We start from the raw sequence: 25,820 nt of genomic DNA on the forward strand, positions 1-25,820 counted from the left end.
GCTCCACCCTTAAGTGCTATTATCTCCTCTTTCCCCGGGAGCCTAGTGTAACCCTCTTAGAAGGAGATGCAGACAGAGGATGTCTCCTCCGTGCTCTTGGGAGGTAAGCCCTGTGCCCAGTGTCTGGCAAGGGACCTGAGCTACCTTCTATATTCAGCCTTTCCTGCTAATTCCTTTCCAACAGCCACCAACAGTATGTCTATTTTCTATATATTTATTTTGCGTATTTGTATTAGCTATACTGTACTCGTACTCTTCCCCCAGCTCTCAGAATGCAATCCCTCAAGGACAGACTTTCACTTTCATCTTTGTTCATCTGACCCTACTCTAGGGCTTGCTACATATTAATTAGTGCCTAATTATTGCTTGTTGATCAATAGATTCATTCACTGTTGTTCCCAGAAAGTTGCCACATCTAGTCCCTTCAGATTTCTCTCCTTTCTACCTTCTTGAGTCAGCTCTGCCTGCCCCCAGGTTAGAAGGAAAAAGTAAGAGTCCCCTCCTCTTTCCATTAGAGCTAGCTAGGAAAATAGACTGAGTCCATTTAGGGAAGTTGTCCGTCTTAAAAACAGGAGAACAAAATGCTTCTACCTGAAACCCTTCAATTCCTGCCCCAGATTTTCCTAGGTAAAAGCCAGGTCCTTTTAGGGATGAGCACAACTATTCTCAGATACAGCATTTAGGCCAAATAAGCCAGGGATACTGCAGGGGGATTCCTGTGGGGGTAACTTCTCACCTCCAAGGAATGATTTCCCAAACCATAAAAATGGATGGAGGACTAAGGAGACCAGGGTAAAGTAGGGACCTCGCCTGGGGCTTCCTGAGAAGACTTTTCCTGGTCAACCTGATGAGACTCATTTGTCAATCAATTGGCAGATTGAGATAGATTGGGATGTTTCCCAGGGTAGAGGCAGGTATCATTAATTCCAGAGCTCCACATCTGCCCTAGCCCTAGGGTACTCAAAAACATACTATTCTGGATAGTAATAAACTATATATAATAACCTGAAACAGGTCCCTTATTCCTGCTTCAATAGTCTCTTTACTGTACCATCTAGCTGCTTAATAACCTCAACTTTCTGCCTTCTTTTGACTTGACCTCAGAATGTTCCCATGGGCCAGCCTGGTGTATTGAAAAGCAGACCGGGCCTGGAATTGGAAAAGACCTGGGTCCAAAACTTTGCCCTGGCACTTTTTTTGATTTTTGAAGGTGTGTGATTGATTTAACCCTTCTGAGTTTCAATTTCCTCATCTGTGAAACAGAGATAATAATAAGTGTATTACTTTCCCCACAGGATTGTTGTGAGGATCAAATGAGCTAATATATGTCAAATGTTCTGCAAACCTTCAAGCTTCGCAGAAATGCTAACCATTCTTGGTCCCTCCCTGAAGCCCCCTCCTTCCCATTCCCTTTTACTCTTGGTCTCCTGCTGTTCCTTTATCTGTCTCTATTTCTGTCTCCCCGTTTCTCTTTCTACCTCCCTCCTCATCACTCCCCCACTAGTGAGGGTCATAATTATTTCCCAACCACATTTCTTACATGTCTAATATTTCTGCTTTCTCAGGGAAGGGATTTCACAGCTGGTTCCAGGCTTCTCTCCTCATTGGTCCTCCCCTCTCTTGTCTGACTGTTCCTGTCTCTTCTGGGTTATTATCTGGCTCCTCTACACATAGGGATTTGGATGGGCCAGAGATCCACCAGGACTGTCCTGGAGCCTACCCCCTCCTTACAGGTCCCATTTGGAGTATCTCTAATCCCTTAAATATCCCATTTCTCAGGGATTCTGTCCAGCTTACCCTAAATCATGACTCTCCTCGGACAATAACGTGTGGTAGGAGGATCTCTCTCCCAGACTCTCTCCCTAACACATGCAATCTCACACTCCCTACTGCCTAAGGAGGAAAGAGCTGCAAAAATGCTAAGGGACAATAAAAGCTCCCGGGGCTGGCTCAGAGACTGCTCAGGCCCTGAAGAGTCAGAACACAGGATTCCAGGATGTACCAAATACATGCAAAGGCAGATGCTCAGACTAGTAGCAAAACAGGACTGAACTAGAAATTAGGAGGGCTGGGTTAACAGTCCCAGCTCTACAACTAACTAGCTGTGTGACAAACTTGGATAGATCATATGCTTTCTCCGAATTCAGTTTCTAAATTAAAGAATTTGGATTGGCTACTGTCCCTCTCAGTTATGTCTTATGATTCCTTTTCATCATCCCTTTCTTTCCAAACCTTATTCAAGACCTGTCTCCTGCAATAAGCTTGCTGGCTTTGGTTACTGTTCTATTGCATCCCCCACATGTGTATATAATGGTTCCATTCTGGCTATATTCACGGGTGCCTGTTTTATATCTATCTGTGCTGTGTGTGTGTCTCAGTTATTAGACCACAAGTTCAGGATGACAGAGACTCTGTCTCCCTCCAGTGCCCAGAACTGACCACCTTGTGATGGAGATGCTCCATTCCACCTGACTGACAGGCGTAAGCTACCAACAAAAACAAGACCAAACAAAAACTGCTGACCTTTAATAGCCTCCATTTCAGTAATTTTCTCTGTACCTTGCAGCTCATTCTAGATTACAAGCTCCTGGGCCCTATTTCCAGTTGTCTGCAGACAGAGCATGTCAGGACAGACACAGCATTTGGTCTAAGGAATGACCTCCTGGCCCTCTCTCTGCAGCACCAGCCCCAGGCCCTGGGGGATCTGTTCTCTCCCTTCTGAAACTCAGGTTGAAATAAAAAGCCTTTAAGTAAGATTGGTGGCTGTGGCAGATGATCAGACCAGATTTTGAAAGGGCAGTGTATTAAAGACAGAAAGGGAAAATATGAAAGCACATTCATGAAGGGGGAAAATATATACAGAATAATCAGAACATTCCCCCCCCCATGACCTTTAGGGAGCCCTCACTCAATACAAATAAAGGATGGGAAAAAAATAAAATAAAGGGTTGATCAATGATTTATTCTGGAGGGGAAGCCACAGCTGAGCTCCTCCCATCCTGTGCCAGCCCAGTATCTCCCAACCAACCCCCTCCACCCTGTCCCTTCTCTGTCTCCCTACCACTTTCTTCCCTCCACAGTGGGGGAAGGGAGATCAGATGTCAGGAGTCAGACTCCTCCTGGTTTTGTATATTATTGTTGACTTTTTTCTTCTCAAGGCTCACTCTCAGCTAGGTCCTGAGAAAGCTGAGATGCTAAGTAGCTCTTAACAGTGAGAATGGTCAAAGGGAAAAAGGGACAGCAATTCTGTTTGGGATGGGCATAGGGGACATATTTTTACCTAAGTGCTTACTGTATACTAGCCCAGTCATTTTCATTCACCAGGTTCTCCCCTTCCCACCCACTCCTTTATTTTATATTCTACTTTAGGCAACAAAATGAATCACTCAACCCCAAGGCAACCAGGCTAGCAGCTATTTGCAAGCCTACAGGAAGGCACTGTGAGGAGCATCCCCCACTGAGGCAACAAAGAGAAGGATTAGGGAGGGGTAAGAGTCAAGCCTCTCTCATAGAGATAGGTTTCCTGAATGGGGGGGACTTATCTTCTTACCCCTTGGTTGAGGACTCTGGGCCTGTTGGCACAATGACAAAAGCATCCACCCCTTCTGGCTGTGTAGGAAACCAGCCTTTAGCCAGAGAGGAGGAATTTTGCCCTCTTCAGGCAAGATCAAAAACCCTGGGCAGGCCTGGAATTAGAAAAATTGGTCTGAGTCTGAGGGAAATCAATCTTGCCCTGCCAAGGACACGAGCTGACAAGAGCGAGACAACGTCTGTGTCTAGGAAGCGACAGAAGCTTGTCCGCTAGGTGCACAGCCCCCTTGGGTCCCCAGCAGGGTGATTGTCTGCAGTCCTATGGGAAACCGATGTTTTGGCTGCACTGAGGAGACAGGAGACTGGGCAGGGATGGCAGGCTGGTGCCATCTCAGGAACTGCAGAAGGACCTAACTGTATGGGAGGGGAGGAAGGAAAGTCCCTTCTGTGAACTCTATCCTGACCCATAAAACCAGAGATGATAGTTCTCTCTGGCTGCAGGGAAAGCAGGGGACCCGAGCAGACAGGGGACCAAGCATAGTGTAGCTAAGGGGCAGTTACTGACAAATTCTAAGACTGTCAGGGAGGTCAGAGGACTGGAGAAGCTGGGGGTGGGGTGGGGAGGACAATCCTTGGGAGGTCACGTTCTCCACCAACCCAGACCCCCTAGAGACAGAAGAGTAGCTGAATAATAGTAGTAGCAGGTACAACTGGGGAAGGGTCAGATGGTCTCTTGGTGTCTCACTCCTGGGTCAGGAGCTCAAGGGGCTTCATTGGAACCCACGCCATTGCCCTTGTTGACATAGAAAGGACGGTAGTGTGACTGTGGGAGAGAACAAAGAAGGGAAGGTTAGAAGTTGGACATACAAACCTATCAGCCTCCCCCATCCCTTCTCAGGCTCCCAAGCTTCTCTCCTTGATCACCAGCAACGAGGAGATGCTTCCTCCCCCAAAGAGAAGATGTGAGAGGTATCCTAAAGGATCCGAAGGGTAATCATGGAAAAAATGAACATGCTTGTCTGAAGAGAATCTGAGGGTTTCAGTGGGAAAAACATTCAAGTTGTACAGGTCCCTTCCAGCTCTATGAAATTAATTTCCTTAAGGACAGCAGGATTTTCATACAGTGGAGTCTTTGCCCTTTTCTGGGTAGGACAGGGAAGTAGAGGCAGAGAAGAAGAAGAGCCCGTGGGCTGGGTGCAAACATGGCAGCAGCCTGAGCTCCTGGAAAAGCTGAAAGTCTCTGGCCTGGCCCTTTGGAACATGCCCACGTCATCTTAACACCGGCCCCCAAGTCTCCAAATTGTGGCATTATCAGATATGATCCTCAGAGCCACCTAATTAGAAACTCTGAGTTTAAATCCTAAGTGTAACTCATTAAGAGCAAATCAACTGATTTGTCCAGCCTTTGCCTAACTGGCTCTCTGACCTCCTAGGAAATAATTCACAAGTTGACTTTCAAATGCTTTTTGCAAGACTCAACCATCATCTCAATCCCCATTATCAATTGATCCCTTCTCTCATGTCCCACATTTGCTCTCAAACTCTTAATTTTTGTCTCTTTGAAGAAGGCTAGACAGGCTTAAATAATCCCATTGGACAGAGGCAGGATAATCCTGCACAGAAAAGGAAAATTATTCTGTTTGGGTCACACAGCATGTCACTCAGCAGCATAGCTTTAGAGCTGAGGAGTGGGAACTTCAGGCTGCTGCAGTTCTGCCAAACTCCCATCCCAACCTACCTGTTTTCTCTCTAATCCTCCCAGTCTCATTGACATTCTCTGAGCATCTTCGGAGACCAATGACTACATAATTCCCAGCCCAGCTCTGTTCATCCTGCCTGCAATTTCACAAAATCAATGCCCCCCACCATCCCTGCCTCGGGGAACAGTCACCTGAGGCAGGAGCAGGAGAATGAGTTGCAGCTGGCATCTCCCTATGGAGATTATCGTTTGCCCCATGTTGACTCAGGCAATAAGCCTGCTCCCCAGCTGGGCCAGAAAGTCTCTGCTAACCCCCTCCTCCTCCCAACAGCTAGCCAGCACTCCCTGACACTCTTCGATGGGACAGTCACAGCTTGGTGCTCATGGGCATCAGGCATGGATTGTATTTACCAGCCCCACTGTTTTCCTTCGGTCTAGTTAGAGAACAAGAAAATTCAACAACCTCAGAGGTCGCCAAGTACTAGTTGACCCATATTGGACCACGAATCCCATCACCCACCTCCTTGACAGATGATCTTCCAGCTTCTGCTAGAAGGCAACCACCCACCAACCTGAAGCCCATCACCTTCTGAGGCAACCCATTCTATTTGTTCCTGGCTTCAATAGCCGAGTAGCTTTTTGGTGTGAATAGAGTAACATTTCTTTTTTTTTTCTAATGTATTTGATGTTTTACTTTTCCCCAATGACATGTAAAAACAATTTTTAACTTTTATTTTTTAAATTTTGAGTTCCAAATTTGCTTTCCCCCTCCCTTCTTTGAAAAGTTGAGCAATTTTCTATACTAATCCTATTTCTCTGCGAATTCCTACATTGCCCATGGTCCCTTCCTGGAACACCAAGCCAACTAAATCTGTTTTCCTTTCCACATAATTGCCCTTCCAACATCTAAAGAGACATCATGCACTGCCCTGCCCTGGTCTTCTCTTGTCTAAGCTAAAGTACTGTTTTTTTTCTTTTTTTTTTTATTATAGCTTTTAATTTACAAGTTATATGCATGGGTAATTTTACAGCATTGACAATTGCCAAATCTTTGGTTCCAACTTTTCCCCTCCTTCCCCCTAATCCCCTTCCCCAGATGGCAAGTTGACCAATACATGTTAAATATGTTAAAGTATAAATTAAATACAATATTAAGTATACATGTCCAAACAGTTATTTTGCTGAAGTACTAGTTTTTTCAAGTATTTTTCTTATGGCCTGGTTTCCAGTGCTCTCACCATCCTAATCATTCCCTTCTGAATGTGCTCATTTATCGTTTTTTTTCTAAACTTTGGTCCCTGAGAACTAAACACAATACTCCAGATGTGGTCTAAACAGGGCAGATTGCAGCTGGGGGTGTAGTGGATGTATTGTATGACCATGGACAAGTCATTTAACGAATACCCAACTCAGTTTACTTATCTATAAATGGGGATAATAATGCCTACCTCTCAGGGTTGTTGTGAGGATCAAATGAGGTATTTTTAAAGTGCTTAGCTGAGTGTCTGGCACATAGTAGATACTTTAGAAATGCTACATATGATGATGATGATGATTCTATTACGTCTGTAAAATGAGGATAATAATAGCACCTGCCTCTCAGGGTTGTTGTGAGGACTAAATGAGATAAAATTCTGAAGGTGCTAGTAGGCACTATATAAATGCTAGATTCAATGATGATAAGGATAATAATGATTCTATTTTGTCTGTAAAATGGGGATAAAAATAGCTGCTGCCTCCCAGGGTTGTTGTGAGGATGGAATGAGTTAGCACATGAAAAGTACTTTGCAAAAAAAAAAAGTAACAATATTATAATGTGTAATAAATATAATATATAACTTTTATTATTTCTGGGAGACTATTACCTCCTCACTCCTATTAGCCCAACTTAGGGTCACTCATGGCTGTCTCAAGGGCATGCAATCTAATGGCTAGAGAGCTAGAATATGGGACCAAAACCCAGAGACTGAGCAGTTTGTGAGCTTCCCCATCTGTAATATGGGGTTAATAATGCCAATATATAACACTGGTTGTGGTAAAAATGGTGTCTCACACATCTGTAAGTATAATAACATTGTGAATTATCCATATTAGGTTTGCTATATTATTGATTCATTCAATTATTGACTCTTCTATGTAAACTCAACCTACCTTTTCATCCTTATCACATATTGCTCCCTCTCTTGCCCTCTTTAGTCTAACCAAGCTAGCCTCTTATGGCTTTTCATTCCCAGCACTCCATCTTCTGTCTCTGTGCCTTTGTACAACTCTCCCCATGCCTGGAATTCATTCCCCCCTCACCTTTAACTCTTAGAGTTATTTGGTTTAAGCTAGCCTCCCCTGACATCCCTCACAGGAAACCATCCCATTTGCTTGTGTCTCCCTCCAAAAATTACCTTGTACATATTTTGTATGTATTTAGATGTATATAGGTTGCCCCCTTTATTTGAAGTTAGGCCCCTAAAGAGCAGCAATTGTTTTTTGTTGTTATTGTTGCCTTCATATCCTAGCAGAGCTTAGAAGATAACTAATGGTTCACTGAGTGATTCATTTATCAGGTCACTAAAATCCCCAAACCTTTTTCACACAAATTATTGTCTAGTAATATATCTCCTATCCTGGGTTTGTGTAGTTGATTTTTTTTTAATCCAAGTATAGAAGTGTTTATATACCTCTATTAAATTTCATATTATTCAATTTGGCCAATCTTTCTAGCTTGTCATTCAGTGACCCTGTTATTCAATATGTCAGCTATCCCTCCCAGCTCCATGTCCTTTGCAAATTTAATAAGCCTTGAATGTAGGGCTTCAGTGGCCCAAGATTGAAACTAGGAAAGGTAGAGAAGGGGCACCAATTGGGGAGAAAAAAGGGAATTCACTTTAGGGAAGGCTAGAAAGAGACAGAAGTAGTCTAGCTGCCATGTAATTGGGTCAGGTCTAGAAGCGAATCAGATGGGAATGGGACAAGGAACTGCTGGCCTCGGTAGCTCGATAAAGACATCACAGGAGAAAACTCCTGGGGCCTGTAACTCAAAAGCTCTCTATTCTGTGAGTTAGCTCTGTCTTCCTTTCTACTGAGGCTACCAAGGTCCCTTTGAGAACCTTAACCTCTGTCTCAGGTACTGAGAGGGAAAAGACAAGGGACATCCACGCTGAGTCCATTTGTAGACTTGGGGCAACAGCAGAGGGCCTCAGAAGGGGTCAGTAAAGGGTGATACTACAGGGGAAGTCAGTAATAATTTGGAATAAAAATACAGTAAAGCAGGACAAAACAAAAACAAGCCACTCCACTGGTGGGGCTGTGGGAGATGCTCCGATTCCGGCCGGGGGGTTCTTGGTCATCCAGCTCATCCCTCACATTGGTGGGGCGGCAGGTTTCTATGGCCTCGGACCAACTGGTCCCCCACCCCACCCGAACTTGTGTGAGACTATGCTTTCTTCTAGGAAATGAGTCTCTGGAGAACAAGGGTATATGGGATGGGAAACAATTCCCTTTTTTTTTTCTTCCCTTGTTTGTTTTTGTAGTCTGGGCCTAGCTCCAAATTTCAAATACACTCAATTAGTTCTCTCCTCACCAATAAATTAGAGGCTTTTCCCATTAAGCAATTTCAACCCCTGTTTTGGGGGAACCCTGCTATAAGTTTTGAACTTTGAAGTTTCTGAGATCCCTTCTACTTTCTCAATGCTAGAAATTCTCTGATTTCATGATAGCACTTGTGACAGGAGCGACTATTCACCATCAGTCTCTGTACCAGGAGTTCTTAACTTGGGTCAGGGAAAGATTTCAAGGGAGAGTCTGTGAATTTGGTATTTTTAATATTTTGATAGCTGTGATGATTTTTACTTATTAATCCAATATATTTTATTTTAGGCATTTTTAAAGTTTTACTCTGAGAAGGGACTCATGTCACAAGAGAAGATAAGAATTTTCTACTCAAAGGCAAAATCAAAGAGAGGTTTCCAATTTCCTCACAGGGAGTGACTAACCAACCTTGCAGACTTTAGACCATGGACATTAGGATGAGAAGCACTGAGGACAGCACAGTGCTCAGTGTGAACATGTGTGTGTTAGCATTTGTTCAGAGGAACCCAGAAAAGGATCAGATCTTTCAAATCTATGTGACTTTCTCCATGCATACTTTACTGAAAAGAAGAGAGGAGAGAAGGGGAAGGGAGGAGAGAGGAGAAGAAGAGAAGGGGAAAGAGGGAAGAAAAGAGTAGAAGAAAGGACAGAAGGGGAGAGAAAAGAACGGAAGAGAAGAAAAGGAAAGGAGAGGAAAGGAGAGGGGAGGGGAGAAGAGAGAGAAAGAGGGGAATAGAGGAAAGGAGAGGAGGGGAGAAGGATGGGAGGGAAGGGAAGAAAAGGAGAGGAGAGAAGAGGGGAGGGAAAGGGAGAGGAGGGGGAGAAGAGTTCCCACCACTGTGAAATCTCAGAATTGGCAGGAACATCAAAGGCAAATTTGATAAGCAGAATCTTTTCTAACAACAATCCCAATATCCACTCTCTGCTTGATGAGTCTTAATGATTTCAGAGATGAAGAACTCACTAATTCACAAGGCAGCCTAGATCACTTTTAGATAACTCTAACTTTCAACGAAATTCCTTTTTGTATCATACTGAAATTCTCCTCTTCAATTCTATGCATTGTTCCTACTTCTCTACAGATCCAAGCAAAACAAGGCAAATCCATCTTCACATTATTTGAAGGCAGCTATCAGATTTCCCCTAAGTCTTCTCTTCTCCAATCTAAACATTCCAAGTTCCTTTGACTAATCATCACTGGCTGCCAATGTTCTTCCTAAAATATGGTTCTTGGAACTGGGCCATTTGCACTGTTGGTTTATATTTAATTCATAATCCACAAAAAACCCCACACTTTTTTTTATACACACTGTTGTCTAATCATCCATCTTTCTTTTTGCAAGTACAGAGCTGATTTTTTAGTACAAATGTAGGAGTTTACATTTGTCATTATTAAATTTCATTGTCTTCAATTTGGCCTATCACTCTAGCTTTTTCTGTCAACCAATTTGTTATCTATCCCTCCCAGCTTCATGTTATTGGCAATTTGATAAGTGTCCCTTCTATGTCTTCATCTAAGCCATCAATTAAGATGTTTTTCAGCATAGGCCCAAGGACAAATTAATAAGGCATTCCACTGGAGATTTCCTTCTAGGTTGGCACTGAACATTAATGACTCTGACTTGAGTCCAGTCATTCAGCAAATTCCACATTCAGGCAACTATACCATCCTCTAGCCTACATCCCTCCATCTTGTCCACAAGTAGGCAAGACTTTGCTTCATTCAGATATCAGAGAAATGGAAGGAACCTTGGAGATCACCTAATGCAAACCTCTCCTTTTACAGGAAACCCAAAGAAGTAAAATGACTTGTTCCTGGTAACACAACTACTTAGTGTCAGAACCAGGGACAGAATCTATGTCCTGATTCCTAATGTTTTCCAGTAGAATATGAGCTCCTTGAAAGTAAGGATTGTTTTGTTTTGTTTTTTGTGTGTGTGTGTGTGTGTGTGTGTGTATACCTCCAGAATCAACGTGTCCAACATTTAAGAAATTATTACTTCACTGATTTCTCTCTACAACATTATGCTGTGTGAACTCAAGTGCCTGGTGCTCCCTTCCTTCCTACAGCCAAGTTCCTTGCCTGGAAAAGTCACATACAATTGATCTCTGTGAAGGATTTCCCCCGGCTTCCTTACTCACCAGCAAGGTTTGCTTGCCAGATTTCCAAGTCTGTGGCTGAGCTTTGGGACTCTGACTTCTAATGATGGAAGGATAACCTAGGAAAGAAGTAAGACACATGGTTTAGACTGGGAAAAGACTGGTCACTCCTTCAAGCCAAGGCTGGGTAGCAGTCCAATGGCATTCCTCGAGGAGGGGCCCTGGGTCTAGCCCATCACCAAAATGCAACCGCCTCTGATGGGAAGGGTGAATAAGCCAGAGTCCAGGTGCCCTTAAGGAAGAGAGTACAGATATCAAGAAACAAAAAACAAGGAAAGCCACATTGGGAGACAGAAAAAAATGAGACCAAGAATCCAGTGGAGTTTTGGAGCAGAATGTTCCCAGACTAAGTGGTAATGTCATCTGGAATAAGGCCACTGTATGATTAAGACCAAATGAAGCTGCAATGTGTCCCTGAGGAATGCGGTGACATCCAGAGAAAAAAAAGGACCATCTTAATTCAAGCCCTGGGCAAAAATGACCCACTGAAATTGCTATAAATTCAAAAGCTGAAGTGATCTATTATTGATTTCCTACAAATCTGTAGTTAGATCAAAGAGTAATAAAGAGTATGGCTCTGCTACTTCAATGCCAGCCAATGAAGCTAGATGTTAAAAACCACTTTATATTTCTCACTGATCCCTCACCTTCCCCCTGTAGCTCACTCCCACCCACCCCCATTATCCCAATCCTGGGGTGTTATTGATTCTCCTATTTTTACAAAGCAAGATATTATGTCCCAAGGGCCTCAAGCCCAGGATGCCCAGCAATGATGGAGCTAACCCAAAGCCCTAAGTCCTGAGGCCCAAAACACATGAGTAACATCAGGGCTTGATCTAGGAGGGGTTAAATAAGAGTCAGGAACTTTTGTCCTGGGCTATTGACAGGACAACCCCTCATAGGACCATAGAATGTTAGAACTGAAGTCCATCTAGCATAGCCCTTTGGGTTTATAAATGAGAATAAAAATGAGATCTCCCCAGATTCTTCTTCTTCCTCCCCCACAAACAATTTGCATAGCACTTATCCTGCTTATAAAAATGAAAAGCACACACTTCGTCAGCCACCCACCTCGGGTAGCTCCACACAGGTCAGCTGTTGATGCCATGGGAAACAACAGTTGTTAAAATTGCCAGCGGTAACCAAGACACCATGGAGAGAAAGAGATAAACAGGGTGGCTGCTGACAGCTGGAGCAGCTCAGCCAGCAGGCCCTGGGACCTAATCTAAGCTCTTGCTCTGGGAGAGCCCACTTTTCCTTCGCAGCCCCAAATGTTGATGTAACAGCCCTGGTCCCTGAGGACCATCAGAATCCCTTGGGGTGGCGAGAGGAGAGATCCTGCATTGGCCATTCCGTGGGGGCAGTGATTAGCTGAGAGGGAAGGCAAGGAAATGGAACATGGAGGACCAAAGAGTCATCCTGCTCCCAGGGAAAGAAAGCCTTACAAGACGGGGGGTTTTAAGAGGATGGAATCGTATCCTACATTGCCAGAAAGAAGAGGAGAAGGGCAGGAAGAGAGGCTGTCTTGCTGCTTTTCCAAGGCTGGAGTAACAGCTGCATGGGAAGGGAGAGCGGGGGAAGCACAGAGCCCCACAGAGAAGGTCTGACCTTGGGGGTCTGGGAGAAGGGCCATGCATCCCCCTGACAGGGAACTCTTCTGAGAGGGAGGGTGTGCCAGAAATAAAAGCAAAGGCTCTAATGGAAACTCCATCTTCCCCACAAGGGAATAAAGGCTGGCAGGAGTAGAAGGGTGGGGAAAACAAATGGAAATGATCGGGTACCAGCGTTACTGTTAAACAGGCCACCATCCAACTGTTTGGAAAACTCTGTAGAGGCCTGTCCCAGGGTGGTGAACTGATAGGGGACTTTCCCACTGCCTGCTGGGAGAGAGAGAGGCATTAGCAACTGAGTGCTGCTTGCAGGGGGCAAGCCTAGATAACTGAGGGCTATCCTAAGGTCACAGACTGAGAGCTGACCGCCTAAACCAGCTCCTCCATTTCACAGATTGGGACACTGAGGCCCAGACTCATTTCAGTGATTTGCCTTAGGTAGCAGAGTTGGATCTGAACTAACTTTTCTGATTTCTAGTGTAAGAATGGCCCAGTGATGTAAGTGCCTCCCGTCCCTCTCTTCACAATCAAAGTTCCCTGCTTCTGAGGCTCACCAGCACATCCCAATCAGCACTCCAAAGCCTAAGTAGGCCCAGGGACAACTGAGACAGGGTGTGAGGAAATGGAAGGGACGCAAAGAGAATTTGGGGCGATTCCCCCAATTCTCCTTTTCGGCACTGTCTGCCTCCAGGTACTAAGGACCGCTCCTATAGCTCCATCCTGGGCCTGACCTTCCAGAGAGCATCCCCTGCTCCAAGGTCCTCCAATCTATAAAAATGCACAGCATCCCACACAGTTTGTGGCAGCAAAATGGAACTCGAGAAAAATCAAAGGAATGAATACAAAAGATTCAAAGAATCAATTACTAGTTCACTGACCTAATTCAGCTTTCCTAAGGTCTATTCCCAGATCATCTGATAAAGTGATCTATTAAGTAGGGGATGACTCCCCTGGTTAGTACTGATCTCCTTCAAAACCCACGTAGCCTATTAGTTTGCCTCTGTGTGATGTAGCTGTCACATATTATTGCAGATTTCAGTTAGCTGTCCTAGAATCATGACTTCCTGCTTGGTTCCATGACGGCAGGGAACTATATCTTATCTAAACCTTACATCTCCCCAGCATCTATTGTAGTGTGCTAAACAAAGTAGAACCTTTACAGGATCATGCATTTGTAGAACAACAGCTGGGAGAGACCTCAGAGGCCATCTATTTCAATCCTCTTCTATTAAAAATGAAAGAAGTTGAAAGTGATGGCCCGTACCTATAATTCCTGCTACATGAGAGGCTGTGGCTGGTGGATCTCTTGAGCTCTGAGATTCTGAGCTGTAGGAGGATAAACCAATCCAGTGTCCACATTAAGTCCAGCAACAATATGGTGAGCCCCTGGGATATGGGAAGTGAGGTACAAGGTGGGGAGGAGCGAAGACTGCCTAAGGAGGGATAAACCAGCCCTGGTTTGTTATAGGAAAACCTACTATTTAGGACTAAGTGGCCCTGCATAAGGAGGGACAAACTAATTCTATTCTGTAGTAGGAAAGATTGTGACTGTGACTATTTAACTTCTAGCCTGATTAGAGAGATCCAAACTCTAAATAAATAGACATACAAATAGATAGATGAATGAAAATGAATAAATAAATGGACTGTTTGATAAATGAATAAAACAACTAAAAGAAACTAGCAAATGAACAATTTTTTAAAGAAAAATTTAAAGAATAAACAAAAAATTAAGCAACTTAAATTCATATAAGTGGTAAACATCAACAGTGAACTTTGAATCTAGGTCCTTTGACGTCTGAGATGGTATTCTTTTCATTGTTTCTTGAGTAATGATAACAGCTGACATTTATATATAACTCTTAAGGTTCACAAAGAGCTTTCATATATTAATAATCCTCTGAGATAGGTTTATTATCCAGTCAAGAAAAGTACAAACAATATGAAATGTCCAGAGAAGATGCCTTAATTTAAAGGAACATTTCTCTTAATGGGGCACTCAGGACCTAAGGAAAGTTATAGGAGTGAGGAAAACCATCCTTAACCCCTTGTAAGGGTCTATCCACAATGCAGCTTGATGGTATAATGGATACAGTGCTAGACCTAGACTTAAGTTCAAATCCACCTTTAAATATTTACTACTTATATGACTCTAGGCAAGTCACTAAACCCCATTTGCACATTTTCTCATATGTAAAATGAGCTGGAAAAGGAAATGGCAAACCATGCTAGTATCTTTGCCAAAAAAAAACCAAATGGGGGTTCACAAAGAATCAAACACAATTAGTTGATTAAACAACAACAGACAAAGGGTCTATCTCCTCTGTCTGTGGAAGATCACAAAATTTAGAATGGGGAGAATAGTGTGACTTCTTTATTTTATAGATAACAAAACCAAGGCCTAAGAGGGGAATCAATTTGCCTAATGTAACACAAACAATGAAAAGCAGAGCCAAGAATAAAAATCAGATCTTCTAGCCCCAAATCCACTATTTTTTCAATAGGCCATGCAAACAGTCTGTATGCTGATCTACAAATAACTCAGAATCTTTAGTGACAGTTGACAGACTCTAAATTTTGTCTGAAGGCAACTGGTCCACTGAAACTCCAAGGAGACCTTAAAAAACTGACCAGTTCCTCCCCCATGTACCTTGCCTAGAAGTCTGGCTCCAGTCCATTTCCAAGATGCTGAAGCCACTTCAAGATATAGGTTAGAATATCCAATATCAAAGCACAAGCTTTATAGTCTCCCAGTCCCTATCCCCTATCACATCTAGGGATTATCTCTTCCAGACTATCTATTTATGAGAAGCTGGAAAGGAAGTTTTGCTCAGCATCTACTAGGGCAGTCCCCAAATCATCTTGGAAAAGTGAACCTTCCTCCTTGACTTCCTGCAAATTTCTGCTCCCTTTGGTCTTAGGTATTTGTTTCTAGGTGGTGATAAACTTTGAGTTTAACCTGAGGAGAATCCAAGAGCAGGGGTCCTAAACATCATATTTTATTGGGGAGCTTAAGAGAATGAGGCAAAGTAAAGAAAGACAAAAGAGAGAGAGAAATGGGATGGAAGGAAGGAAGGAAGAAAAGAAGAAGGGAAGAAGAGAAGAAGGAAAGAAAGAGAGGGGAGGAAGAGAGAGAGACAGAGACAGAGACAGGGAGGAAGGGAGGAAGAAACATAGATACACAACTACATTGAGATTCTTTTGCTGGGAAAGGAGTCAAAGGATGGGGATCATAGAGTCATATCCAAGGGTTAAAGATAGGCAATGTGATTCATAGATTTTCAGATGAAGAAATTTCCTCTACTATGTAGGTCAACATTTTTTCCACAACTTCAAGTTTTAAAAAGTTGCCTAGACCACTTTGAAGCTGAGTGATTTGCTCAGGGTCAGAGGTAAGATTTGAACCTATGTCTTTCTGGCTCTATATCTACTACACCATGTTGTAACATATAGCCCAAACCTTTTGTTTCTATAAATTAGTCAAATGAGGTTCAAGAGAGATCAAATCACTTTCTCAGAGTCACACAGCAGTGACAAAGTCAGGGCTAGAACACAGGTCTCCAGAGGCCAAGTGTTTTCTATGCTGCACAATAAATTAGCTAAAATGAGAGAAACATGAAAAAAAGATCTTTGGGAGTTAAAGGGGAGTTGTTAAAAGAAGAACATAGCTGAAAAGAAGAATAGGGACAATAAGACAGGTGGTCACTGAGAAGGGGGTCAGAAGTGGGGAAGAACAATACCTTTCAGAGAGAAGGAGGAGCTGCCTTGAACAACAGGCATGTTATCGGAGCTCTGAATGGAGGATGAATATTCCCATACTCTGGAAGTGTAGTTATCTGGTAGGGAAAAAGAGTGAGTATTTAAATCTAGCCATCCCATCTGCATTTGACCCTGGAACAGCTGGGGTTAAAGAGCACTAAAGATTGGAATAGTTCTCAATTATGTTCTCAATTAAGTTCTCAATTATGCATATGAATTGTAGAAAAAGAGCAGACCCAAAACATCAGATCATCCAAATGTGTCATAGGACTATGAATTTAAGAGGTCATTTGTGCTACCTCCTTAATTTTCTTTTATTTGGTCTAATTATCAAAGGAATTTGTATTCCCTGAACACATTTAAATTGGGCAGAAGGAATAAGGCTGTGTGGAGTGGGCTAGATGACTTGGAGGGAAAAAATTTACTCAGCTACCAACATTTTGCCACAGATAGTCCATAACATGCATAATGGAGAGTTGATAGGACATACTGCAGTGCAGCAACCCATCCTCCCTCTATTGCAGGGAAAGGAGATTCCAGTATGATTAAGACCTTCCTCTTAGCCTCCTACCCAGTTTATCTGCTCTAGCTGCCTGCAGAGGAAAGATAACTGGATTTCCAAGAACAGTAGAAATTACTTTCAACCTTTTTTCTCTAAAACAAAACCTCCTAGAAACATAAGGAGGGATCTCTATAACAACCTGCTACTAAGAGCACCAGTGACTTTATACTCTCTCATCATTACAAAGGCATCTTCTCAAGGAGCCAGAACCTAGAGAGGCCAAACAATTTTCTCCACACTGCCCCAAATAGAAGTGGGTTTTTGATGTAGAACCTAAACAGACAACAAAGATTGTCTAGTATAATTCTTTCATATTACAGCTGAAGAAACTGAAGCCAAAAGAGTTTAGGTGATTTATTCCAGGTCATACAAGTCATTAAGCTGAAGAGCTGAGACTTGAATCCTGATTCTAAGGTTCTTTTTACTTCCTTCTAGGGCCTCAAGCACCAATCTAGTGTTTCTTCTGCCACCCTTCTCTGAGAGAAGCTTGGTACTTGAGTCTAACCAAGAAGGAACTTCTAATCTCCCCTCTTCATCTCCTCCATCTTTCCCTATTTTCCTGAGTTTAAGACTACCATTTTGCTCCCTATTAAAAGGACTTCTCTATGGGAATACAGAGCTTGAAAGTTCACAGATTAGGGTTGTTGCTTCAGGTCTTTCCCTCTAAGCACATTCTAAAGAAATGAAATAACTCACAACTAACTGGCATAAAATCATAGATTCTTAGAGCTATGGATTCATTTGGGCCACCCCCTGACTTTGGGCAGGATGATCCCTTAAATAACAATTCTCATTTCTAAGGTTCCTTTAAGCTTTACAAGGTGTTTTTTCACAGCAAATTTGTGAGGTAGAGATTACATGTATCATTCTTCCTACTTTGCAGAGAGGAAAACTGGCATTCTGAGGGGTTAAGCAGTTTTTCCCAGGACCACATAGCAGGTAAGTGACAGAATTCTGAGTAGGTAGATTCTGACAAATGCCAGGTCCTTAATTCTAACACTAGAGCTTTTGCTATAATACCAAGCATAGAGATTTCCTGACCCAAACATTAATGCTTAATGTCAGGAAATTCTTGACCAAGTATCTTAGTGGTATCCCCCAGGATCCAGAGTTAAAATGACATAAAAAAATTGCTCATGAACAAATGATTTAGCATCTCAAAGTCTCAGTTTCCCCAACTGTAGCATGGAGGTTCTACCTGCTACATAGGATTTTTTGAGAGGAAAGTGTTTTATAAACCATAAAACATTATAGAATATGAATTAATATTAGATTCATCCCTTTGAGGGCAGTTCATTTCTCATTTGCTCTTATTTTATTGTAGGGGAGAATAGAAAGCAAATGGATTTCAGAACCCTTTACTCAGACTTTATATGCCTCTTATCTTTAAATAACTACTTTTTCCCCTTTGGCCTTTTCTCCAGGCTTTTACTACCTGCTTGCAGCTCCAAACACACACACACACACACACACACACACACACACACACACAAATAAAAAACTCTCTAAATCAGAGGTCACCCACTCCACCCTGACCTCCCACCATTTCCATATCAAAATCATCCTCTCCTGGATTAGTTCTCTTCCTCTCCCAAGGGGCCTATCACTTCAGCCAGGTTATAAGCTCTCCTGCTGGCACTTACCTTTGGTTCCATAAAGATTGTTGAAGTTCTTCTGGTTGAACTCTTTGGTGAGGCGGCCTGGAGAAGAAGGTTGATAAGATGCTCTGGCCCCAGCTAAGAAGAAAGATGAAGAATACATGTTTGGGTATAATCTGAAGAAGAAGAGGAGTAACCCCTGACTCAGAAACATTCTCTCCAATACCCTATACTAGCATTGAAAATGCTATTATTAGAAATTTAACTAAGCAGAAGGGAACAGATCCTAAAACCATTTAGGATTTTCCATTGTCTCCTATTAGAATGAAATACCTTAAGCAAAAATGTCGCCTTAAGCTCACATTTTAGGATTATTACTGAACAACAAGTTCTCTAAGAGGAAGGCCTCTATTAGCAGAACATGGGATAGTGTCAGCCTCTGTGGGGAAGGAAGGAAGGAATGGTGAAGTACTGTGGAGAACAAAAATGAGAAGCTAGAAAATGCTACTCTATTTTATGTTTGTTATAGGCAATGGAAATGAGGAAACTATACAGGAGAGGAATAATCATGTCACAGGGGATCAAGGAAGGAACTGGGAGTATGTTAAGATATGTTCTGAAGAAGACAAATCTAGCAGGAGAGGTGGGGGGGCATGGCTTGAATGTTCTATTTAAGGACTGCATGAATTTAACCTATATTGGATTACTTGCTCTCTAGGGGAGTGGGGAAGGGGAAGGGAGGGAGAAAATTTGGAATGCAAGATTTTGCAAGAGTGAATGTTGAAAACTATCTGCATATATTTTGAAAATAAAAAACTATTATTATATATAAAAAAAAGAAGGGTGGAAGGAAGGGAGGAAGGAAGGAAACACTATTCAAGTATCCTATATAAGTATCTGACTCATTTTGCTTGACCCCAAAGGTCAGAGGTAGAATTAATAAGTGGGAGCGCTGAGGAGACAGATTTTCACCACATATTAAGATAAACTTCCTAATTATTGAAGCTGCCCCTCAGTGAAGCAAGCTACCTCAGAAAGGGAAAGGTTTCTCATTGCTGGAGGTCTTAGCAGAAGCTAAATGACAATTGATCTGGGATGGCATAGAAGAAATTCCTTTTTAAGAATATTTGGACTAGATAGTTCTGTGATTCATTACATTCCCTGTCCATCAGGAAGATCAAAATTGAGAACATCCGAGCCCTGACTGTTCTAGTAAGGATCGCCTGATAAATGCAAAAGCCAAAGGAATGGGCACATCTTTATATCTAAAGCAGCTTTCCAAACTGTGTTCTTTAGACTATGAGAATAATGGTCATAGAAGGACACTTGATATCTTCCCCCACCATGATAATGAAATTATGTATATATAAAAATATTTATTATATGTGGTATATAATAATTATAGCTAACATTTATATACCACTTTAAGGTTTTCAAAGTGCTTTAAAGATTTTATCTCAGGGGTAGCTAAATAGTATAGTGGATAGAGATTTGGCCTTGGAGTTAGGAGAACCTAAGTTCAAATGCAGCCTCAAATACTTAACACTTACTAGCTGTGTGATCCTAGGCAAGTCATTTAACCCCAACTGCCTCGCTAATAAAAAATATTTTATTTCATTTAATTCTCACAAGAGTCCTATGAAGTAGATGCTATTATTATTCCTATTTTACAGATGAGGAAACTGAGGCTGAGAAAGATGAAATGGCTTGTCTGGCATCAGAAGCAACTAAATATCTGATGGGAAATTTGAACTCAGGGAAGTATTCATCAACAACAACAATAATAATAGTAACAGTGTCAGGCACTGTGCTAAGTGTTATACAAATATTATCTCATTTTGCCCTCACAACATTATTATCCCCATTTTGCAGATAAGGCAGTTGAAACATAGAGATTAAATATTTGCTCAGGGTCATACAGTTACTAAGTATTTGAAGTAGGATTTGAACTCAGACCTTCCTGACTCCAATCCCCTATTCATTGTATCACCTAACTGCCTTATAGTTTCTCTCTCTCATATCTAAATATCCCTCATTTCTGGTTGCTTCCCAATGTGGAATCACTGCCCTAGCCAAGCACACTGCTTATGGAACTTCTTAAACCTGCCCAGTTGGTCGTTTGTCTCAGATCAAATGCTCAATGAGTCACAGGCCACAAAATAGGATCATAGAATTTAGAGGTGAAAGAGCCTTAGAGATCACCTAATCTGTCCCCATACTTTCACACATAAGAAAACTAGCCTATAAAGATCAAGCCTCTTGTTTAATGTCATACTACTATGATAACTATGGAAATATATTTAAAAGAATTGCACATGTTAAAAAAAATTACACATGTTTAATCTATATCGTATTGCTTTCTGTCTAGGGGAAAGGAGAGAGGGAGAGAGAAAAAAATTTTTGGAACACAAGGTTTTGCAAAAGTTAATGTTAAAAACTATCTGTGTGTATTAAAAAAAAATAAAATACTATTTTAAAAAAGTTATTCTGCTAGTTAGCAGCTGAAACAATAGAATATTGAATATGGCTCCTGAGGACCAAAGTTCAGATCTCAATAAGGCTGTTCAACTCAGTTCCCTTCTCTAGGTCTCAGTTTTCCCATTTGTAAAAGAAGACTAATATCCTTTTGTTTCTGAATCCTGTGATTTCTGTAGTCCCATGTCACCTGAGTCTAGTATCTTTCCTATTATAACATGATACCTTCTTACAGTTTCTCCCTTTCCAGGCTAAGGAAAACACTAGAGATGTCATGACTAGAAACCCACTTCCTTACAGAGTAAGAAAGTTCATAGGGACCAATATCACAAATCTCAGTAATGAGTCCCTGAAGAACTGTGTGGAAAGAGACTGATGGAGCCCAGAACAGGTCCATCCAGGCAGGACACCTAGATGCCAGGAAGACTTCATGTAGAAGCTTGGGCCAGGTTACTAGATGCCCTCTCCTCCCTTTGCAAGGCACAGTAGCAGGTACAACCATCTGTAGGAAGGTGAGAGGATAGGAATGTGAAGGTGAGGCCCCATAACTCACTGCTGCCACCCCAGACAATTTTCACATAGCCCAGATGCTGTTTTTCAAACTGGGAAAGGCCTCCATTATGGGGAGAAGAGGGGCAGCTAGATCCAATTGTCCATGGGCATTAAATAGGAAAATACCCATTCATTCTGCTTCCCTTCTGTGAATGCACCTTAGCCTTTCTCCTCTGCATTGTATTTATGAAGGAGGCCACTCAGTGGTATGACAGAGCAGAAGAGAGATCAGCACAGGGCTATTTATGATGGGCTGATGTGGGGAAGGTGGCTGCACAAGTAGCCAGAAAATGATCTCCTGAGCCAAGGAAACTCCCATTGACTAGGGGAAGATGGAAGATTGGTGAAAGGGAAGGAGAATCCACCAGTAATAAGCCCTGTAAAAACCTGATCCTGTTATCTGCACACAAAGAGTTCTGGTGTTAAAGCTGAGGGAATATGGAAAAAGAGGGAAATTTGACTCCTGTCAAATTTCACATAGGAAGAGGCAGAACCCTTGGATTCAAATCCAAGTCCTCTGATAGCATTGTTTTTAGATCTGATGTCAGCTGACTTAGATTTTAGTTCCAGTTTTTCCACTAACTTCTGTGTGGCCTTGTATTGATCAATCATCTCTCTTGGTCCCAGTTTCCTTCTCTGTAAAATGGAGGGATTTGAGCTGAATAGCCCTCAAAGTGCTTTTTCAGCACTGAGATTTGTTGCTTTGGCACAGTGGGCTCATGGATTATCAAAGAGGGACCATCTAGGTGGCACAATGGATAGAGTGACAGGTTTCGAGTAACGAAAACTCATCTTCATGAGTTCAAATCTGGTCTCAGACACACCTAGTTATATGATCCTGGACAAGTAATTTGACTGTTTTCTCATTTGTAAAATGAGTTAAAGAAGAAGTTTACCAAGAAAACTCCTAATGGGGTCATAAACAGCCAAGCACAACTGAACCACAATAACGATTATTAAAGAGGAAGGAAGAAGGTTTTCTTAGCCAAGAGATGGAATGACTTTACAAAAGCAAATTCCATGAGAGGACAGAGAGGTTTGGGAAGTGTCTTTTGTGAATTTTTATTCTTATTTTTGAAGTGATGGAGAACAAAGTCTGTGTTTATTTGCATACTTTCCTGTGTTTGGGAAGGACAGATTGAAAAGCCAGCAATATGGTAGCCATGTGGATAGGACATAGAAATTAGAGACTCTGTGATTGGGCTCAAAGTATCATCATGGCATTTTAGAATGCCATGTTTGATCCAGATAGTCCAGGACAAAGAATTCTCACTCCAAGTATTCGGGTCTGGAAAGCTTTGGTCATTAGGATATGGAAACTGGCATTTGGCTAGAGGCTTAGAGAGACTAATGGGGCAAAGAGGTATGAAGAACTGGGCATTAGATAAACAGGCTTAGAAAGTTTAATCACCAGCTATCATGGGATTTGATTGCTTTCTTAAATACATACTACTAATTATTTACCTTTCTGGGGTTTTGTGTTTTCTTTTCCCTTGTGAAAAATCCCTATGAAACACATTATAATAACCTGGAATAAGTTGATGTAGAGCTAAAGAGATGCCAGAATTGTGTAGCCAGTTATGATGGCAAAGGACAGAACAAAAGGGAAAGTTAATTAGGGATAACCTGGCCAAGAGAACCCAGGCAACCAAATGGGCTCAATGACCAAGGTCAAGAGCTCATTGCTTATTTTCAAAATAGTCAAGAGAGTTTAGAAAACACTGAAAAGAGAGCCTTGGACTAAAGGCAAGGTACTGGGATTGAGTCCAAGGAAGGGCCCAGATTCAGGTCCAGGCCTTTAAGCATGGAAAACCTGTTTGGATCATAGAGTTGTGTGAAGGCATTCTAGGAATGGAGATTGGTGGAATGAGAGATCAAGTGGGGAACATCTAGAAGGGGGAAGAACCTTGAAGTCTAAAACCTAGAAAATAAGAAGCTATCACAATAGATTCACAGTTCCACAGAGTAAATGAATGCAGCTGCTGCTTACCCTTAGGATTGAGGTACATGGAATATCTCTTCATGGTATCTGACTGGCCCCAGTCAGTTGCATAGTTGTTCATAAAGCGATGGTCCCCTGGGATGAAAAAAGACAGAGGTGTATCATTAGAGGGCTGAGGCAGGGTGACTAAACCGGATGGAGGGGAGCCCTGGTCTTGGGATGAATTAACCTCAAGAAACCAAGATCCTCATCTCAGGAAATTTCATGGAAACAGCACTAACGTTTTCCTGCTGTGGTCTAGAAGAAATATTAGGCTCACTAACACGGTCCATTCTTCAGGAAATCCTCTCCATCTGGAAAGGTGCTGATATCTGACGCCAAAGAGCTGGCTAAGCTCAGAAAGCATCCTCATAAGGATCAGTACTATTTTTTGGCTATACCATAACTGGAGCAGAAAGGGCACAATCTGTGCTGGTGGAGATGGGCTCCAAGCAATGACTTCCCAGATCCTTGAAGTTTGGACACTATGACTCAGGATCCTATATAACTAAGTCCCCGGATCTTACCCTTACAGTGCCAGGCCTGGAATCTTACTACTTACTTAATTACTAGTTATATGAACCTGAGCAAATCATTTAACCTTATTAACCTCAGTTTCCCATCTGTAAAATGAGCTGGAAGAAGAAATAGATCACTGATTTCTTTATCAAGAAATCTCTAAAAATGGGGTCACTAAGTCATACATGACTGAAAAATGACTGAACAAAAACTAAATGTCTTATCCTAACACAGAGTTTCTTAATCTGGGGCAGTGAGACCTCACAGAGGATGCATGGATAGATTTCAAGGTGTCTACAAACTTGGATAAAAAAAAATACATCTTTTTTCAATATCACTGATTTTCTTTGTACTCCAATGTATTTTATTCTGTGCATTTAACAACATTATTATGAGAATGGCTTCTCCAGATACTCCAGATCACTCTAGTGATCTATTTCTTCTTCCAGCTCATTTTACAGATGGGAAATTGAGGTTAATAAGGTTAAATGACTTGCTCAGGTTCATATAGCTAGTAAGTAAGTAAGTAGTAAGATTCCAGGCCTGGCACTGTAAGGGTAAGACCCAAAAAAGATCTATGACATATTCCAAAAAGTGAAAAAATCCTGGCCCTAGACTTAAATTAAATGTCCTAGAAAAGAAATGAGCTACTTGATTTATAAAGTTACAGATACTGACAGGTCTCAATCCATGTCAATTAGACTGCTGGGGATTGGCTTCTCATTCATCTCTCTACTCAATTCCTTTCTTCTCTGCTTTTTCTTTCATGTTAAATGCCTCATCCTTCCTTTTCTCTTCCTCCCAGAGAACAGGCTCATCAAAAGAGAGTAATGGACCAAGCTAAGTATAAGGAACTGTTCTCAGACAGAATTACCTTAGAAAGTTCAGGTCATATCTGTGCAAAAATATTTATAGCAACTCTCTTTGTAGTGGCTAAGAATTGGAAACTGAAGGTATGCCCATCAATTGGGGAATGGCTAAACAAGTTTTACAAAAATATTATTATGGTATAATAAATAATGAACAAGATGACTGCAGAAAACCTGGAAAGATTTACATGAACTGATACAAAGCAAATGAGCAGAACCAGGAGAACATTGTACGCAGTAACAGCAATTATTGTATGATGGACAACAGTGAATGAATTAGCTATTCTCAACAATACTATGAAACAAAATAATGTCCACAGAACTCAAAATGAAAATTGCTATTCACTTCCAGAGAAAGAATTGATGGCATCTGAATACAAACTGAAGCATATTTTTCCTCTTCCTTCTTTCCTTCCTTTTTTTTTGGGGGGGGGGGTGGTTGTATTCAAATTTTCTTCCACAAAATAACTAATATGGAAATGTGTTATATGATTACATATGTAAAGTCTATATCAAATTGCTGTCTCAGGGAAGAAGAAGGGAAAGGATCAAGGGTTAGAATTTGGAACTCAAAACTTTAAAAAAAAATGTCAAAATTGCTTTTATATGTTATTGGGGGAAAATAAAATAGTAAAAGTGGAGGGAAAAAAAGAGAAAATGTAGGTCAAATTGCTCCTAGTCTGGGATTTTATTCATTTCATCCCTGATACCATCTCTCAGAGGAAACATGTCCCTTATTCTCCCTCAACTCCTGTACCAGGCCATGAGGAGGCTATGACTCAGTGTTATCCTATATCAGTTAAGGACCTACCAGAGAGATGCAATTCTCTAATCCCCCTTTCTCTCCCCATGGAACAGCAAAGACTCTTGGCAATCAGGACCAAAACAGCTTGGTTCTTATATCTATAGCAATATTCCTATAG

The 25,820-nt window shown here is 41.8% G+C and overlaps 1 protein-coding gene across 3 annotated transcripts in view; it reads right to left on the reverse strand.

Moving 5' to 3' along the window:
• Positions 1 to 2,942: 2,942 nt before the first annotated feature.
• Positions 2,943 to 25,820, reverse strand: part of TRIM29 (tripartite motif containing 29) — a 47,359-nt gene continuing 24,481 nt past the window's right edge. Inside the window, exons 5-10 of one of the 3 annotated variants that reach the window (XM_031960149.1) lie at positions 23,519 to 23,605; positions 18,547 to 18,639; positions 16,323 to 16,418; positions 12,754 to 12,849; positions 10,955 to 11,031; positions 2,943 to 4,354 (exon numbers count right to left, since the gene is read on the reverse strand). In XM_031960149.1, the coding sequence (XP_031816009.1) occupies positions 4,292 to 4,354; positions 10,955 to 11,031; positions 12,754 to 12,849; positions 16,323 to 16,418; positions 18,547 to 18,639; positions 23,519 to 23,605 (512 nt within the window). In that variant the 3' untranslated portion in view covers positions 2,943 to 4,291. Of the gene's footprint in view, positions 4,355 to 10,954; positions 11,032 to 12,753; positions 12,853 to 16,322; positions 16,419 to 18,546; positions 18,640 to 23,518; positions 23,606 to 25,820 lie in introns of all 3 variants that reach the window. The other 2 variants (XM_031960148.1, XM_031960150.1) reach the window with 2 other exon arrangements.

Source organism: Sarcophilus harrisii, chromosome 3 (assembly GCF_902635505.1).
Source record: "Sarcophilus harrisii chromosome 3, mSarHar1.11, whole genome shotgun sequence".
Taxonomy (NCBI): Eukaryota; Metazoa; Chordata; class Mammalia; order Dasyuromorphia; family Dasyuridae; genus Sarcophilus; species Sarcophilus harrisii.